The sequence below is a fragment of the Phycodurus eques genome, chromosome 4, assembly GCF_024500275.1.
Source record: "Phycodurus eques isolate BA_2022a chromosome 4, UOR_Pequ_1.1, whole genome shotgun sequence".
Lineage (NCBI taxonomy): Eukaryota > Metazoa > Chordata > Actinopteri > Syngnathiformes > Syngnathidae > Phycodurus > Phycodurus eques.
Window position 1 is genome coordinate 12,055,312 of NC_084528.1, and position 19,694 is coordinate 12,075,005.

The 19,694-nt window shown below is 40.8% G+C and overlaps 1 protein-coding gene across 1 annotated transcript in view; it reads left to right on the top strand.

Moving 5' to 3' along the window:
- LOC133402017 (RNA-binding motif, single-stranded-interacting protein 3-like) overlaps nucleotides 1–19,079 on the top strand; it is a 148,016-nt gene extending 128,937 nt beyond the window's left edge. Inside the window, exons 9-14 of the mRNA XM_061675568.1 lie at nucleotides 4,810–4,906; nucleotides 8,401–8,451; nucleotides 12,397–12,513; nucleotides 14,488–14,574; nucleotides 14,778–14,902; nucleotides 16,811–19,079. Of these exons, the coding sequence (XP_061531552.1) occupies nucleotides 4,810–4,906; nucleotides 8,401–8,451; nucleotides 12,397–12,513; nucleotides 14,488–14,574; nucleotides 14,778–14,902; nucleotides 16,811–16,814 (481 nt within the window). The 3' untranslated portion in view covers nucleotides 16,815–19,079. The remainder of the gene's footprint in view (nucleotides 1–4,809; nucleotides 4,907–8,400; nucleotides 8,452–12,396; nucleotides 12,514–14,487; nucleotides 14,575–14,777; nucleotides 14,903–16,810) is intronic.
- The last annotated feature ends 615 nt before the right edge of the window (nucleotides 19,080–19,694 follow it).

The window sequence follows — 19,694 nt, forward strand, 5'->3', positions numbered from 1 at the left end:
TCAAGTTTAGTCACACACCATTTGCGCTCAGGCTTCCGACATGCTTCTTTTAGTTCTCTGGTTTCATCTGTGAATCAAGGAGCAAATTTCTTTGGACACATTTAGGTCTTTCTTGGTGCCAATTGGTTAATTGGTGTCGAGAGCGTTACACAGTGCTACATTAAAATCACATGTCAGATTATCACTTTGACCCATATAAGAATGAAATGAGGCAATTGCAGAGGGTAATAGCTCAGCAAGTGCAGTAGTAGTTGCAGAACTAATATTATAGCTGCTATTCCTTTGGTTGTGATCAGAAGGATGGCAATGGGCCAAGACTTCAAAATTTTATGAAGTAATGGTCGGACATAGCAGTGGTATAGGGAAGTACCATTACATTTGAGGTTGCAATGCCCATGGCTAAAAGTATTACCGTTATTATGGGTCGGTTCATGTAGAGTATCAATTGCACAAAACCAGAAGTGTCAATTATTGTCTGAAACGCTGCACTAAGGTTCTGATGGGGAATTCATATGAATATTAATTAAAGTCACCCATGATCAATATATCTGCGTGGGTCACCAAGTCAGCAATAAATTCTGAGAATTCATCTAAAAAGCCAGAGTACTGGGGGGGGGCGGTAGATAACTGCAAGATAAAACAGAAATGGTGTTGTAGATTGCATAACGAGAGCCTCAAATGTTTTAAAGTCGATGTTTGGGCTAGTATTAAGGTTGAAACAGATTTGTAGATGAGAGTAACACCCCTTCCCTTCTCAATAGGACACGCTCACAAAGTTTGGGGGAGACGCCTCATTAAGTGGTAAGGACTCATTTGGCTTTAACCAAGTCTCGTAAAGACCAATCATATTAAGATTATGGTCTCTGATCAGATCATTGACTAGCAAAGCTTTGGAGGAAAGTGATTTGATATTCATAAAACCGATTTTTCTAATCTACATATAGGACTATGTTGTTAGAGTCCAGCATAGCGCTAATTAAGCTTAACATTACAGACTCCACACCTGTTCTAACAGGCTCACTAATCACCGGTATCCCGGCTTGCTCTGGTGTGAACTGTCACGGAAAGCTCAAACAGTAATCTATGTTTCTAGAAAGAGTGAAGGTGCCTACCCCGTTAGGGTGAAGGCCGTCCACCCTCATCAAGCTGGGAGTCCTCCAGAACAAAGGCCAATTATCGACAAACTTCACTCCCTGTTCGCTACAGAAGCCAGCCAGCCACCGGTTAAGTGAGAAGAATCTGCTAAACCTCTCATCATTGCCTCTCGCAGGCAGGGGGCCAGAAACAATTACTCGATGCCGACACATCTTTCTGGCGACATCACAAGTCCTGGCTATGTTCCTCTTTGTAATCTCTGACTGCCTCATCCTTGTATCAATGGAGCCGACATGTATCACACCTGAGAAGCTAGTGGTGTTTGCCCCACGCTGGTGTCTAGGCCTAATGCGGGTCAGCTCCCTGAGGCTATCTTCAATGTCGGGTGCTCTTTCCTCAGGAATACACATTACAGTGGCTTGGTTTTTAAGCGTGATGCTACGATTGATGGAGTCACCTATGACTAACGTGCGAGAGCCAGTAGAAATGGGACCAGCAAAAGAAGTCTCTCTCTTATGCATCTCAACAGGCTCACCACGGTTATCTAGCTGCTTGGGGTTAATGCTAACAGGGCTGCCAAATCTACAGTTAAGAAACTATTCTGCTGTAGTTGGCGGACACGTCCCTCTAGCAGGGAAAGCCTCTCAAGGAGAAGGGTCCAAGGGGTGCACCAGTCCATACTCATGTTTATTTGGTCGGAGTTTTGAAGGCGAAGTGTGTGGGATAGTTGAATAGCCTCTCAAAAATTCAAAATAGTCTCAAAAAGTCAAACACAAAAATAAAACGTGAAAATGTAAGTACACGAAGGGAAGGCGTTGAGAGTTTGTCTCTCGGGTTCACACATCGTCGTGTGACGGGAGCAGTATCTGCAGCGGACAACAATTCTGCATGTACCCACGTGTGAACAATTCCAAATCCAATTCCCATCCATAAAATAGTCCAGCAGTCTAAGAAGAATGTTTCTCAACATACAATTGCAAGGAATTTAGGAATTTCATTATCCACTGTCCATAATATTATCAAAATAAGAGAAATCTATGCACTTAAGCGGCAAGAGCAAAAACAAACATTGGATGCCTGTGACCTTTGATCCACTGGATCAGACAACAAGACAAATTTGGTCTCTCAGGATTGCACTATGTCAGCGAACTGCCATAAAATCTTGCCGTATCTCGGTCAAAAGGTGGCAACACTACGCAACATGTATTCCGATACCACCGTATCCTGTCTTTTATGATCACTGGGCGTTATTGTCTGGCGACTAGTTCAGTGTGTACCCCGCCTCTCGCCCGAAGATAGCTGGGATAGGCTCCAGCACGCCCGCAACCCTAGTGAGGATAAGGGGTACAGAAGATGGATGGATGGATGGATGGATGGATGATTATTGACACACATACATCCATATGAACGGTCACTGGGGATAATCGTGGGGGCAGTGTAAAAATCTTGAAAAGTGTAAACTCATGAACTTTGATAACTGACCTTAATCTAAATGTTCAGATTTAAGTAGAATAAAAAGTTAAGGAAATGTTTTGAAGAATGATTTGTGCTGAAGGAAAGAAATAAAAAAACTCCTACAGCGCAGTTGTGGTTAGCGTCCTCATTCACTATTATAACTGCACTTACAGCTACATAATCTTCTTGGGAATGTACAGTATTTACTATTTACAGTATATACATTTCTCATTCTTTACTCATACATGTATTTGATTTCTTTACAAAATGTTTAGGAAGCTTAACTAAAAATTAAGTGAACACATAAAAAACACAAGCATTGGCCAGCAAATGAACCATAGCTGGGCCTTGTCAAGAGAGCTTGTGTTGTGCTAATAATTCATGACATTTCTTTTCCTGCTGTCAAGTAAGTGAAGAAAATTGTCTTTGGTAGTGGAAAGTTGGAGCCTTGTGCTTTGTTTTCAATGAGGCTTTTACACAACCAGGAAAGCACAAAAACCTAACGGGTGGTGATGGGTTTTGGGGGTGGGGTTTGAGGGGCGGCGTGTGAGGAGCTATTACAGTGTGGTTCTTATCGCTGCCAGTAAGAGGGGAAAAAAAAAAAACCTACATCCAGCTGGTCTGAACCACCACAGTTGAAAAATATTTTTTCATCTAACAGCACCATGTTTCAAACTGCTTGTGCTATCACTCCTCCTGCCCGATGATAGCTGGGATAGGCTCCAGCACTCCCGCGACCCTTGTGAGGTTTTTCAGGGACTTGCTCAAGGGCAACTAGACAGTAGGATGTCAGGATGCAGAAACAGCATCTCTCCAAGGACTTGCTCCGCACCAGAACTCTTACTCCAAGGCTTTATAAATGAGCTACTGCTGCCCTATAATAGTATTAGTGAACCAACCTTGAAACTACTACAGTCTCTATAGCTGTGCAGTACTTTTATAAATTGCAAAACAAAATGATCAGGCAATGATGAGTTTGAAAAATAATGTAATAAAATATATTATTATATTATTTTTGACACACTGTTTATTTAGTCTTCTTCTGAAAAATAATACAACAATGAGGGATCTATCCCTATTTTTATTCTTTTAACAAATAAAACGAAAATACATTGAAAATGTTTTCCCCTCCCGATTAAGCCAACAGATGATTTTGGCAAGTATTCTTGCAAAGACTCATGGCTGTGTTTCACATGAGGGGGTCGGACGCTTTCTCATCTGCTTTTCTCTATTATTCAGTCAGCAGACACTTAGGCATCGATTGGACACTAAAAAACATAGCCTGGTAGATGAAACATGTCCTTTCAAGCTACACAATGACAAAAAAAGCACTTGAAGCTCCAACGCTCCACCAATGCGGTTCTAACAGGCAGTTGGCCATGGGATTGATTAGCTGATGAGTGAGGATTTTGCGGTGAAAGAAAGTAAAATCCTACAGGCAAACAAAGCCATAGGGAGAGAAGTAAACAAGTTTGAATTCATACATTATATTACAGATGTCTTTTCTGCATGAAGTGGAATATGTGTAGGTGGAAACATAAAGGGCAGTACTGGAAAATGTCTCCCACTCACACATTAGGGTAATGTATTATTATGCATGGCAGCAAAGGTGATAAGTGATGTGCAAAGCGTTTCGATTTTAAGCCTCATTTTGATTCTCTTTGGTGTGGCACACACTAAACCTGCCAAATTAGTGTTTCCCTGACAACTCTAATAATGGATTACTGATCCCTTTCATGGTGGCTGGTTAGAACGTCTGCCTCACAGTTCTGAGGACTGGGCTTCAATCCCCGGCCCCGCCCGTGTGGAGTTTGCATGTTCTTCCCGTGCCTGCGTGTGTTTTCTCCAAGCACTCCGGTTTCCTCCTGCATCCCAAAAACATGCATGGTAGGTTGATTGAAGACTCTAAATTGCCTGTAGGTGCGAATGTGAGTGCGAATGGTTGTTTGTTTCTATGCGCCCTGCGATTGGCTGGCAACCAGTTCAGGGTGTACCCCGCCTCCTGCCCGATGATAGCTGGGATAGGCTCCAGCACACCCGCGACCCTTGTGAGGATAAGCGGCTCAGAAAATGGATGAATGGATGATCCCTTTCATCAGCTGTGTTCAGCTTTTGTTAACCAAAAAAAGAAAGCATAATTCATTTGCTTCTGTTGCTTGTGTCTTTGTGTTTCACAGAGAGCTGTAGCTCAATTTCATGAAACATCCTTAACGTAACGCTACGGTACTGATAGTGTTATTTCTTCGTTTGCCTCTGTAGGTTCTACTCATCACCATACAGCATCTCCACCAATCGGATGATTGCTCAGACGTCAATCACGCCCTTCATTGCTGCCTCTCCTGTTTCCACATATCAGGTGGGTGTAGCCTCTTTGACTTTTACTGACCAATAAAGGTTTTTCGACATTTACTGAAACGGTCAAGATTATCTTGACTAAAGTAAGCATTTTGTTATAAAGGATACAACTCATGGTGTAACGCTATGTCTTCTTTAATGACACCGTCTTACAATGTTTGCTGAAATTGGTCACAATGGGAAATAGTTTTGTCTGTGCCCACTGTCAAGACCCTGTCAAGGGGTTTTGGGGTTTTTTACTGTCCGATTCACGTTTGCATACGTACAACCTAACTGGACACTGTTGTTTTTGAGTTATTAGTCTTTACACAGCCATGGCATTTGTAGTCCAGTGATTCACTTAGCTTCCTTTCAAGTAGCTAGCATGGGTTCAGTTCCCAGCCAAAGCCTTAAAACCTCGATGCTGTGCTTCTTCAGTGTCGTCCCAAGCCCTGATAAATCGGACAGTTGCACTTGGAAGGGCATCCGGTGTAAGAACTGAGCCATAAAAAGCATGTAACTTCAAAACATGACTTGCTTTGGAAACAGCTGATGGGAGAAGCCAAAGAGGAGGAAGAGGAGTTTTCTTTACTCATCTCAAAGGATACATTGTTAGATATTGGAGTGGCAGCCCTGTACAACTGTACAACTTAACAGTTACAGATCCGTAACAGTTAGGGGTTCCCACTGGAGACACTCCAGCAACCAGTCCAAAATTTCAATTTATTCATCTGCAACTGCTCTTGAAACTGTGACCTACCAGGTCCACGAATAAGTAATAATAATACAACAAGTCAGTATGCTTGTCATTTATTTTGGATTATTTTATTTTATCTTGCATATTTGTGGTGTATTATGGGTGTGTGTTTCAAACATAGCTTTTCCGTGTTTCCTGACTTTTATCGAGCCAAGAGTTAGGGTTTGGGTTGGTTTAGGTTTAGGCCCTTTGGCAAGAAGTAAGATTAGGGTTAGGCAAGGCACATATTTTATCTTTAAAAAAAAAAAAAAAAAAATCCCACACCAAACAAAAATGCCACAAAAAGAAATGAAATTTTCTCCGGGCACTCCGGTTTCCTCCCACATTCCAAAAACGTGCATGGTAGGTTAATTGAAAACTCTAAATTGCCCATAGGTGTGAACGTGAGTGTGAATGGTTGTTTGTTTATGTGTGCCCTGCGATTGGCTGGCAACCAGTTCAGGGTGCCCAATGATAGCTGGGATAGGCTCCAGCACTCCCGTGACCCTTGTGAGGATAAGCGGCTCAGAAAATGGATGGTTGGAACTTGATTGCCTTATTTAGATGAATGAGAGGCGCAAAATGTTATAATTTCCTCTCAGCCTGTTCAAGTGCATTTCTTCCAGACTGCAACATAAAACAAATTGTTGGTACAGACCCCAATCAAAACTGAGCATTTGTATTCTTGTAAGGGCAGAAACTTTCACACAGTGGACAGTGTGGACTTCACTTAGGAGTTTAATTTGTTTCATGACCATAAATCGACTCTCTTTGGCATTAAGAAATGGCATTAATCCGTTCCACTACCACCCCCCCAAAAAAAGTGTACAGTCAAGTGTTGTGCCTTTAAATGACGTGGCCGAGTGAGTGCCGTCCAGCTCCTTGTAGCTCACACTCGTGCGTATTTCGAGGAAAAAATGTTGTAAACCGATTTAGTGAAACAAGGTTCCCCCTTATTTGCTCCTATTTTTTTCACTGGAGCCGTGAAAGCCGTCTGAAGCGCACTCCTCACTCTGCTTGCAAGTCAAGGCAAAAAAAAGAAAAATCATCCGAGCAACGATGGGCACCACTTGGATTTCATTAGATAGTGTTTCACCTCTCTTCCCTTGGCTCATTTATTGTTATGTGCAAATCCACCTTTGGTCTCTCCTGCTCAATTTCCATGTGCCACAGCCTCCATTTTCTACACACACAAATGATAGGAATTCATTTATAAGTTAATTCTTTCAGAGATTGATTTGGCACTTGAGCCGCTGTTTGTCAGAGATATTCTTCAAAACAAACACCAGTCAGCATTCCGTTATAAATGTATACACATCTAACTAGCTGTTGATGATGATGCACACACTGTATATTTCACTGTAAATGTGCCTAACGACTTTGTATCAATGTTCATATTTTTCTCTTTATACAGTACAAAGGGAAAAATAAATATGGCCCAAATTCTCACATGTGGATAAGAGGGAAAAGGCACAGAGTTGTGCACTTTTTGGGCTACACAGATTCTCCCATGTTCATATTTGGATTGTGCTTTTATTTTTGGCATGGTCCAGTCTCAGGAAGATTACATGTTCCAGGGTTTGGAGACAGCCTGCAAGGTCAATGAATCACGCCTTTTTGGTGTTTCCGTATGAATTCACATCTTACGCCAGTGTGTTTGTCTGAAGTCCACATAGATGAAAAGTGCGCAAGTCCAGGCTCTTAAAAAGCAACTTTAATAATATCCATCCATTTCCCGTATCGCTTCTCCTCACAAGGGTCGCGGGCGTGCTGGAGCCTATCCCAGCTATATTTGGGCGAGAGGCGGGGTACACCCTGAACTGGTCGCCAGCCACTTGCAGGGCACATAGAAACAACAATTCGCACAAAGATTCACACCTACGGGCAATTTAGTCGTCAATCAACCTACCATGCATGTTTTTGGGATGTGGGAGGAAACCGGAGTACCCGGAGAAAACCCACACAGGCACAGGGAGAACCTGCAAACTCCACACAGGCCAGGCCGGATTTGAACCCCGGTCCTCAGAACTGTGAGGCAGATGTGATCACCAGTCGTCCACCGTGCCGCCCACTTTAACAATACAGTATATATAATATAATAATATGGTCCTATCGCTCTCAGGTTTCCTGTCGACCAGGTAGTTTGTTACTTACTCAGTCTTAAAGCCATATACTGCACGTCGCGTTGTCCTTTTGTCTTACATGGAACAAAGACTTTCTTCAGGGAGTTATTACTCCTAATGTTAAAGTTGGCCAGCAGACACCACTTTCATGTCTTACACATGAAAGTGGTGATTTGAGTCTAAGACGGGCTTTGATGATGAAACCTGGTGTGTGAAACAGTAATTATTCGACTATATTGCTCTCTGTGGTCTCCCTACCCTCTTATAATTACAACGTAGCGTAGTGGACCTTCTGTTACAGCTTGTATTATTCTTCAAGACACACCACCACAGGGACTAGAGCTCTGCAATGTGCCCATGGAAGCATGGGTTAATGATTTATTTTCTCTCTTCTTTATCATCTTTGGTCATTTTCTCACCAATGCTGTCCCTCCAATTGTCCCTTTTTACGCTCTCCCTTCCGCCATTCTCAACCCACACACAATGATCATCTATCGTCTCCTCTCATCTGTATCCTCATGCCCATCTCCCACTTCTTTAATTACTTTTTCATCACCCGGCCCTTAGTAGCCTACTGTTTATGATTGTTTTGTTTCGTTTTTTTTGTTTTTCTGTGCCTGTATTACTCGTTTATCTTCAATCTTCTCTTCTCCATAGGTTCAGAGTACATCTTGGATGCCACATCAGCCGTATGTTATGCAACCAACAGTAAGTTTGTCAAACCAGTCATTTCTCTACAACATTTTTAAGCTAGCATTCATTCCATCTATTTGATGTGTTTTCTATGACTATGTCAAGATATTGACCCTTTGCCTTCCAAGAAAAGCACTTTAAAGTTTGCTGAATTGCATTTCAATATGCAAACGACAGCGGCGAAAATTAGAGCCTACAAGTAAAAGACCCATTCCACACTTTTTAAGATAAATGTAAAGCATGACGGACAGAAAGATGTCAAGCCTATGACTGCATTTTCTGCTGAATGAGCACGTGTCTGACCTCTTTGTACCAGCTCGAAGGGCTCAAAGAAGCTGAGCCTGTGTTATGAAAGAATGGTCTACCCCCTACTGGTTCAAAATGAAACTGCAGGCCTTCACTTAAAACCATAACCACAAGGGAAGGTACAAATAATAGCCAAGCCAAGCCATGCTAAATAAGCTGTCGATAGTCATATGAACAATGTACAGCAAAATTGGTTCTCTGCATTTTACCCATCTCTGAGGAGCAGTCAGCCACAGTGTAGTGACCAGGAACCAAATCTGGATCTTGTGTCAGCACCTTGGTCAGTGAAGCCAACTGGAAATGAACCTTATGTATTTTTGGTTGTGCTGAAACTGAAGCCCCCAGAGAAAACCCACACAGACACAAAGGGGAACATGTTTCCTGCACGTGGGAAGACCCCAAAGTCAATGCAAGAGCAGCGCAAGATGGAATTGAACAAGGGACCTTTTTAAGGCACCGGTGCGAACACCGCTATCCCACTGTGCTGCCTCAGGAGGAATAAGATGTGCTTTCGGATGAAAATCAAACATTTTGTGACTCTTATCTCTAACTCGCCCTTTAACCATTGTCAATCATATAGGGTGTTTGAGGAATAAGGGATGCATATCATGTGAAGGTAATGCAACCAAAAAGAGCTAAATATATTTTTTAAACAATTATTGAATTCTTACCAGCATTCAATGTGCTAAATTATGTTGCTTACCTTCTGTCTTTTCACTTTCATTTTGGTCTTCCTCTGTCTGCTAATTTAAACCTGAAGTCATCCCATATTGTGGCAACTGCAAAGCATGATAAATACCACTTTGTGTACATATTCTAACAAATGTCCTCAGATGTTTGTTTGTTTGTTTGTTGGTTGTTTTTTTGCGGGGTAAATGAGTGGGATTCTAAACAAAATAAATGTTGGGGTTTTTTTGGGTGAGAGAGCGACCGTATGGGGGGGAGAGGGCCATGTGCAGAGAAAGGAAAGAAAGGAAGGGATTACAAAGCATAAATTACGAAGAAAGAGAGCAACTGCTACAAAAGCAAGTCTGGGCTGGTTCCCCAACCCTGTCTCGAAATCCCTGTTAGACAACAAAGGCCAAGATGAGTCCTTGTATTTCCTGGATATAGACACACTTGGCAAATTAAAGCTGCATCCGGGAGGGAGACTCGGAAGGCCTGCATCTTAATTCTGGTCCTCTGGTAGCAACGTCTCCTTCACTGCCTTATAACAGCTAGTGACTCATATTACTTGGAATGATGGCGTTTGCTCATTGACAGATTTATGATTGTTGGTAGTCTTGAGCACACCTCTATTGTAAAACTATGGCATCGAGGATTTTCACTTCATGCAATACCAAAGCTGAAATTCCTCGGAAAATGTATTTGGACATGGATTGATAGTCCTTATAATATTTGAGAGATTGTCGAGCAAAAATACTAGTCCATACACTTGAAACAGCAGAGTCAATTTAGAAGTGTTTTTCAGCCTTTGCCCATTCCAGTTTGAACTCTTCGTCTTGAACTCTTAATTAATTAGAGAATTTTTCTGTTCATAATTACTCATACATCTCCGGCCGGAAATGAGTGCATTACATGCGTGCATAACAAGGTAAACAAGAGGAAGGCGTAATGGGGAGGGCTGTAAATGAGACATCCAAAGGAATGTGATCTTCATGAAGTAAACCAAGAAATAACAATTCATGACATACAATACCTCAGTAGTGACAAATAAAGTACATGTGAAGAACAAGCGTGCATGCATCAATGCAATTACACGTCTTCATTTGGTCTCATAAACTTGAGGAAATGCTTTTTGAGGAGCAAACACCTTTGCATGTTTGCAGAAATGATACAAAGCAGCAGTTAAAGGTTTTTGCCATTTTTTTTTCTGACTTCAACCTCAGTTCTCTGCTGAAAAGATGACTACAAAAAGAGCGAGTGGGTAATTTGGAGGTAGACGGAGTCCAAAGATGAGGATGCATCTACTGTCCTCGGGGAAACTGTCAGCTTTACACTAATAAGTATTGCCTTCCTCAAAAAAAAAAAACCCAAAAAACAAGCAAGACAGAGAGAAGCGCAGATTCCCAGCAATCTCACACCAACGTTTTGCTCATGTGCACAGTTCACATGGCAGGATAGAAGCTTTAACACTTGTAGGGATAAATCAGTGCAGACAATTACCCGTTGGAGGCTTTTACACTTTATGCTGCATTCTTTCTTCACGGTAGTCTGCTGTGTCCTCACATGAGGCCAAAGAGGGAAAAAAAAGAGCAAGGGAGGATGAGAAACCATAAAATGTGTTATTGTGATGGATAAAAAGGTTGGGTATTAGCATGATTCTCGCTGCCAAACCTAAGCTGCCTTTTGCCAAAAAACATCGTGCACTGGATTGTCGGAAGATCTGTTGATGCTTGTATCTGTATGCAGATGAGATTCTTCTTCACGTGTGATGTTGAGGACAGTTGATGGAGCGGTTCTGATACGCAGGCTGCTGTGTTCTTCCGGCAGAGCTCAATATGAAGACAGCTGTCAGTCGAGCACTCCTCACTGCTCAAAACAATCCTGACAGATTGTATGCACTTTCAACAGCAAAAAGCGGCACGTCAGTTTAACTTTCATGGCTTTTTGAGTGTGTGCGTGATGTTCACTGCTTCGTTCCAGCCTGAAACAACTCAATTTAACACCTACCGTGCTACAACTATGTATTTAAACAGTGTGATCTGGTGTGAGCGAATTACAATGTATCCCAGCATACATGGTGAGGCATTATCCTATATACAGTGTATAGATCTTATTAAATCTTTATAGTGTGGTTTAAATTGTACTGGATATATACAGTCAAGATTTTATCAAGGTGTGCAGTTGGTTGCATCTAAGCTCTTTAAATGAGACATGTATTTTTTTTTTTAAGTTTAGTTCCCAGGTGTGTTGATAACATGTAGATGTGTGTGTGTCTGTGACATGCATTCATAAAAAATACCCCAAGGATGAAGAATTATAGCACACTTTTCATCCTCTTTGAACTGAACTGAACACCAAAGCCTGTTTTGAGGGGGTCGTCCTGTTTCATGCAAATGACTGGGGGGTGTGACAGGGGAGGAACTAAGGGGTCAATACGGTACTTGCTGAGACTTGCTGACAGTCTAAAAGAGCGAGAGAGAACAACGCTTGCAAGGCCCCATAAAGACTGTAAAAGCATCGTTTGTACTTTTACACTCAATTTAGAACTGCTCGCTGACAAACACATTTTCAGAAAAGGCTGCTCACATTTACCTTGCTGTGCAATGTCAGGTTTGATGCATGCTCAGGTACTCCAGAGACTCAGTCTACGATCATTTAAAAAGGCATGTTTCCCTAATACTATGAGCCTTTTAGAAAAATGTGCGAACTGATGACATAGTCATCAGTTCGCACATTTTTAGTTTACAGATGTAATGTCGTGCCATATATCTCAATACTTTAGTCCGTTACCTCAATAGGGTAGACTCTATTTTCCTGTGGATTTTTGCATTATTATTGCTGTGTTTGACAAACTTTATATTTTAGCGCACTGTTGTCCATAGGAACAGGGTTTTTTCCAAGATTTAAATAATAATGTTCCTCCAGTTTCTGGTAAAATACTGTATGTCTGTAATTCCAATTGGGTTGTGTTCTTCTCCTGTGCCTCAGGGTGCTGTGATTGCGCCGTCAGCGGCCATAGAGCCCAGCTTGTCTCTTCACCCCTCCGGTGTCATGGCTCCTCTCACCCAGCAGATGAACCACCTGTCCTTGGGCACAACAGGGACTGTGAGTCTCCTTAGGTTTGCCTCATCAGTCTGACCCTGCATGTGTGTCAGTCTTCCGGTTTGTGGTGTTTTTTATGGACGCATATTCGATGTTGTGGTGAAACGTTCTAACATTCTCCTTTAAAAGCACACTGCACTTTGTTAGTATACATATGACAGACTTTATTTGTCATACCAACACACATTTACACATGATATGCCACGGAATTTGATACCCGAGCTCTCAGATTAGCACAAAACTTGTGAAATAAAAATATACAAATACAAAGAAATCAGATTAAAATAATACAAGATAAAACGAAGATTTAAAAAATACTCATTGTCAGTTTTGAGTGTTTGCAAAAGTGCAAATGCAGCAAAGATTTGGATGCAGCATAAATAATCATGTAATCATAATCATTAGAGAAACAATAAAGCTGGCTCATGATAGGCTTAAGAAATCGGGAAAGACCATGCAGAAAATGGAGAGACGTCCATCCATCCATCCATTTTCTGAGCCACTTCTCCTCACTAGGGTCACGGGCGTGCTGGAGCCTATCCCAGCTGTCATCTGGCAGGAGGCGGGGTACACCCTGAACCGGTTGCCAGCTAATCGCAGGGCACATACAAACAAACAACCATTTGCACTCACATTCACACCTACGGGCAGTTTAGAGTCTCCAATTAATGCATGTTTTTGGGATGTGGGAGGAAACCGGAGTGCCCGGAGAAAACCCACGCAGGCACGGGGAGAACATGCAAACTCCACACAGGCGGGGCCGGGGATTGAACCCGGGTCCTCAGAACTGTGAGGCTGACGCTCTAACCAGTCGTCCACCGTGCCGCCATGGAGAGACATGATTATCAAATTTGTCTGTACAACATGAGAATATCTAAACCTGGTGCAGCTGAGGAGTCCTTCATCCTGTAGTGAACTGGCAATGTTTAGAACAGATTCTCACCTGCTGGGTCAGGACCCAAAAGTGGGTTGCTGAACCATTTTGAGTGGATCGTGGACAGCTTGTAAAAAACTGCATGTATTCGTATTTTGATTTTTCCAGTCCAGTACAGAGAAGTAGTACTTAATTCCCACGCCAAATATATTAAGTAAGTGACAGGAAATGTAACTGCCTCGCAGTCTAGCTACTAGTTTACTCCATATACAAATGCAATGCAGCTCAGCCTCTGGCGAGTGACGTCATGGCCAACAATATTTTTTGGGTGGTATGTTAAACTAATTTAAAACAGCATTTTAATAATATATATATAATATATTGTAAATGTGTTTTCAGGGGCTATTTTTAAACAGACGTTTTTTAGACATTTGTTTTTAACATTGCAATAATAGTAAAATGTGTGTCCCAGAGTGACAAAAGTTGCGAACTACTGGTCAAGAATGATGAAAGATTTTTAAGTAAAAACAAATAAATTAATAATAATGATACGCGGGTGGCGTGGTGGACGACTGATTAACACATCTCCCTCACAGTTCTGAGGACCGGGGTTCAAATCCCGGCCCCGCCCGTGTGGAGTTTGCATGTCCTCCCCGTGCCTGCGTGGGTCTTCTCCGGGTACTCCGGTTTCCTCCCACATCCCAAAAACATGCATGGGAGGTTAGGTGAAGATGCTAAATTGCCGTAGGTGTGAATGTGAGTGCGAATGGTTTTTTGTTTATATGTGCCCTGCGATTGGCTAGCAACCAGTTCAGGGTGTACCCCGCCTCTCGCCCGAAGATAGCTGGGATAGGCTGCAGCCCACCCGCGACCCTTGTGGGGATAAGCGGTACGGAAAAGGAATGAATGAATAATAATAATAAGCAGTGTACATTTCATTCAAAAATCTTAATAAATTCCATGTACACCATGGGAACCTTGACATGATTTTGTCATCTGTAATGCATGAACATGAAGTATATCCTGTATTTTGTGATATATTTATTTTTAATGACAATATAATCTACTAACGTGTGTCTTTGACCCTCCTCCTCTGGCTGCAGTACATGTCTGCTGCAGCAGCTGCTCCTATGCAAGGAACCTACATTCCCCAGTACACTGCAGTGCCTGCTTCTGCCATCACAGTGGAAGTAAGGACACACACTGAGCTAAACTTTAAATATTTCTTGGCGAGGTTTCATAATGTGGAATGTAGGCCAATGAGAGCTGATGCCAACACTCCCTACTTCAAAAAACAACTGGTGTTGATTGAATACATGCTCAGTTTGTGTTGATTATTTATAATCAGTTGTGTAAATATTTGCCCTATTCTTGTTTGTGTTCCTGGTATCAGGGCGTGGTGACAGACTCATCTCCACAGACGGCTGCCCCCTCCTTGCAGGACAACAGTGGGCAGCAGCCTTTATCAGTCGAGAACACAGGGGAACATAGCACTGCCTACTCATACCAGCAGACTAAGTACGTGTAAGCTGTCTTTCCATGTTGCTTGCTTTGAATGGCTCACACTGCTGTATTGCAGTAATGTTATATGTTCAACTCATGAGCTGGACTGCATTAATTTACATGCAAAGTAAAGTCAGTACCATTGCTACTGAAAGTCAAAGTCTGTGAGTTGTACTTGGGCTCTTATTATTAACTCAGTGATTCTCAAATTGCGGTCTGGACTGTTGGCCAGTGGTCCAAGGTCTTCCTTTCCGACGCAAGTAAATTGTGCCTTTCATTCGGGAATCAAGGTCCAAGGCTTTGGAGGAAGACAGGTGAAGAACAAAATCCAAACAAGTATTGAAGATTAACAAATCATTTTGAAAGTACCATCATTTGATTGTTTTAATGTGACCCTAATTTCTTTCTTTTTTCCTACAAGAAGTAAATGGATGATTTCTTCACAGTATTCAAATTTTTTTGAATTCCTGATTTAGCTATAGCAGACAAAATGGGAATATTGATCAACCTCAAGAGTCATCAGGACAAATGTCAAGGAGCATTTTTTTTGGTAATGTTTTTAAATTCAGATTTCATACAGCCACGCATTACGTTTTTAGGAAGCATAACTTCCTGATCATTTTCTGTTAAAGTCGTAATGCTAATTCCTGTATGTTTGGGTACTGTTGTCACATTTATGATGAGCTACCTGATTGCTCTAGTAGCTTAATAGCCCTCATGAAATCTCCGTAACTGCAGCAGCCTTGATTGGATAGCATTTGGGGTCCTTTAATCATCATTAAAACCAACTCGCCCCACATTTCACTTAAGACTTACGTTTCATCTTCACATTTTAATGAGCATTAAAATTGTAGAATTGCCAGGGATATCACTGTCAAGGTTGTCCCAGTTCTGTAAAGACGAACACAGTTACTATTGCATAAATTTCAGTTTGAGCATTGTGAACAGGATCATCAATAGTTGACTTTGGCCGAAAGGCGGACTATATCCCGGACTGGGTGCCACTCAATCACAGGGCAAATACAGAGAACGACAACATTTTACATGCTCATAGAAATCGCATCACTGAGAGGAAATTGAACCCACGGTGCCTGCAGTTACAAGTGAACTGTGAGTGGATATTAAAAAAAAAAAAAAGTGACTTGAAAGTGAAAGACTTTGCATTGCCCATAGGTTTGCGTGTGAGAATTGTAACACAAACAAGGACACGCATTTCCATGAATCCTTATTATAAAGATTTTTCCCGAAGAGTGGAAGTGGCTCCATTTTCAGTTCTGTTCAGTTCCTGTCGGTGTAATAAGAGGTGTACCAATGTTGTGGCCCACCACTGAGAGGCAGCACAAGCTTTCAGATATAATTGTGTGTCATTATAGATTGACTGTAAGCATTTGAAGGTATATATGCGTTGCTGCAGCTAAGTCATGGTCTATCTGAACACACCCTATGACGTGATCGATCGCGACCCCTGAGGCTGTGATCCTGGCAGCCTGCAAAGCCACATTAGCCAATCTTCTCTGTATAAGTGACGGTTTTGTTATGGCTACTTGAAGATGTGATCATGGCTTAAGTGCACTTATCTAAATGTCGGGTTTGTGCAGGCAGACAGATTAAACATTGATGTAAAACAACAGTCACTGCAGATTCATTGTGTCTGACAGGGCCCTTTTATTGCAAATAATATTGTATGGTATAAAAAAAATAAATAAAAAAAAAGCAAAATAAGAAGGTTTGACCTTCGGATGCTTCTGTGCGACAATTTGTGATTTAATGATGTCTTCCTAACTTTTGGACTACACTGATGCCCACTCACGCCTTTACAAAGTTAATAACCAGTACATAGAAGTTGAACAAATTCAATCATGCTTTAGTAACATCCTAAGTTTCTTCACTCTCCTATTTGTTGATTTGTTTGTCTCTCCCCAGATAACAAGATTGCAAATTGCAGCATTGCCTTGTGAAGGACTGCACTGACAGAGCGAGAACCAAACAGGGACACACTGAAGTCACATGGACAACATGACAGGAGTGAATTCTTCCGCTGTGCTGAGACACGAAACAAAACTTTTTTTTTTTTTTAAATATACCTGGTTGAACCAAGAAAATGACATAAGATCATTTCTGAACTGAAGGACAATGGGATCAATAGCAGTCTGCATCTTTGAGTTGATCATTTCTCCCAGTGAGACTGGGCTTAGCCTCCAAGGGAATCCAAAAAAAGAGACAACAAAGACTGAAATTCCAACCAACATGATGGAGAGAAAAGAAAAACATTTGAATGTGCAGGTAGATTTTCAAACTTTTATATTAAAAATAAGAAATCAAAGACAAACTAGACAAAATTGTCTTCCTTCGATATTCAGTTACAGTGGATATAAAAGGTCTACGCACCCCGGCTCAAATGGCATTTTTTTCTGATTAAAAAAACATGACCAAGATAAATAATTTCAAAACTCTTTTCACCAGTAATGCGAGTTAAATCTTCCAATCACAGAATGTGTCATGGTCAGATAGTTTTTAGTAGTTTTTTAGATAGTTAAAAGAACCATTTTTTAACTTCTTTCAAAACATGATTTTATTAATTGAGTTGTATAGGTCATATTAATGCGGGGAAACAATTTTTGAAATGGTTTATCTTGGTCTTTCTTATTTATATTACAAAAACCTGGAATTTAAACAGCGATGTGTGAACTTCTTATATCCAGTGTACATCATTTTCATTCTTTTTATTGTTTGAATAGTTTTGTAGGAGATTAAAGGTTTCGTAAGTCTTTCTTGCCTTAATTTTCCTCAAAGTGTAGGAAGCATTTCCATTGCGTTGAACTATTGACAAACAGTCGAATTAGTGAGATTAGAGCTTTGTGCGAAATCACAGAAATTATACTGTACAGGATTTTTTGTATTTGAAGATGATTCTAAACAATGTGGTGCAGTTGATTTGAAATTTGGATGTGGGAATGTTTAATCCACTGTTTCTTGATTTAAAATGAAATTTATTGTTGAGCGTTTGTTTTTCTAAAAAAAAAAAAAAAAAAAAAAAGCAGTTACATAGCTTTGTCTGCTTTACATGTCACGCAGCAAACAGAAAAGCTAAAAGGCGGAGAGCTCCCGGCTTTGTCACAAAGCAGAACTGATTTTAAGATGCGAAAAAGCAATAGTTTTAGTAAAAAGCAAGTGGCAGATTTTATACCAAAGATGAAGAAAATGGCTCGAGATTTCTTCATTGTGTTGCTTTTACTTTATTCTTTTACCACTGAAAGTGAAACGTATGTTGCTAGACTTGGGTTTGCCGCGGGGAATCATTTTGTCCAACAGTTAGTCGTAGGGCTAAGTTGCTTTGTATCAAACTGGTTCTCCAACCAACTGGTAGATAAACGGTTGAATTTTCATAGGGGATTTTAATCCAGTGGAAATATAGTGGCTGCTTTTGCAAGTGGTTGAAACAGTAGACTGTACAAGGTGCTTGAAGTTGTGTACAATGACATGTAAAAACTTTCAATTCAAAACAAAACACATGAAATGTCTCTGACTTTGGGGCACACATTTGCAGTCCAATACTGTTTTGCCAACCACAAGCCATCTTCAATGTGAGCAAAGTTAGGATATGTCTCAAAGCAAAGGGCATTTCTGCATGGAACCATTTAAGGTGGTGTGTATTATCTCTAGGTTTTTTTTAATGCTTTTTTAAATTTAACTTTGATTGAGAATCAATGTGTGAGCTGCTAAATATTTTTTTCATTTTTCGTGACCAGGGTTGTCTCATGTTGTGTGAATGTGGAAAAAGCTCCATGTTCAGAATGTCCACTCAAAAAACGTCCTTCAGCCAGGACCAACCCTTTCACTCTGTTTGCTTTTGTACATGATTTATGGCTTGGAATGAAAACCCCTAAAAGAAAATTCAAAAAAATAAATCGGTGATAATGACAAAGGTGACTAAAAAAAAACACGATGCCACACCCTCCACCAATGAAGACAAACCAAAATATGGAGGGAAAAAACAAACATACAAAATCAGGCAGGTAAAAACTCAAGGGAAGATAGGATTGTATCTGATTTCATCTTAGGTTTGAAAATGTCGCTTGTAATGGCAGAGAGAGGTAATGTGGTTGAAAAAAATAAATAAATAAAACATCTTTATTTACTTGGCTACAACAAGCCCTTCATGAAATTGTGAATCTGAGAGTCTCTGGAGAGCCAGTGGATATTTCCGCACTTTCAAATGTCTCATTTTTTTTTTTTCTTTCAAGACAACTCTTTCAATAAATAAAAATAAAAGGTCTATCTTTGGTGTATACTGTGCAGGTATCATTTAGAACCACTAGAGGGCACAATGGTTTTGGGAGATGCAAAGTTGTTTGCAATGATTTTTAGATGAATGGATCACACTTGGGCTTTGGCGATTTCACAACCACAGCGTTCACAATTGGTAGATACATTTATCATGTAGTCATTCTAACATAACAGAGCTTTATGACGGATGTCCAAGTCGATGCGTCACATGAGAATCATGCATAATTTCGTCCAATGTAGAGATAAGTAGGCTAACAATGGAAAATGGGTCTTTTACTTTAATTCATGCTTGATCCTCGGACATGATTTCAAAGTTTTTGTGATGACATTTTTGTTAATCACCTTTCCATTTGACCATCCAGTACTGTACTAAAAATATGAACGTGCGCAGTTTCAAACGTAGTTGTACAATCCCGCTGCTGAATACAGGCCACTCATCTGTACTTGCACTGATACGCCAAATCAAATATTTATGTAACACTTTCATTGATTCAATCTAAATGAAATCGAAATCCAAATG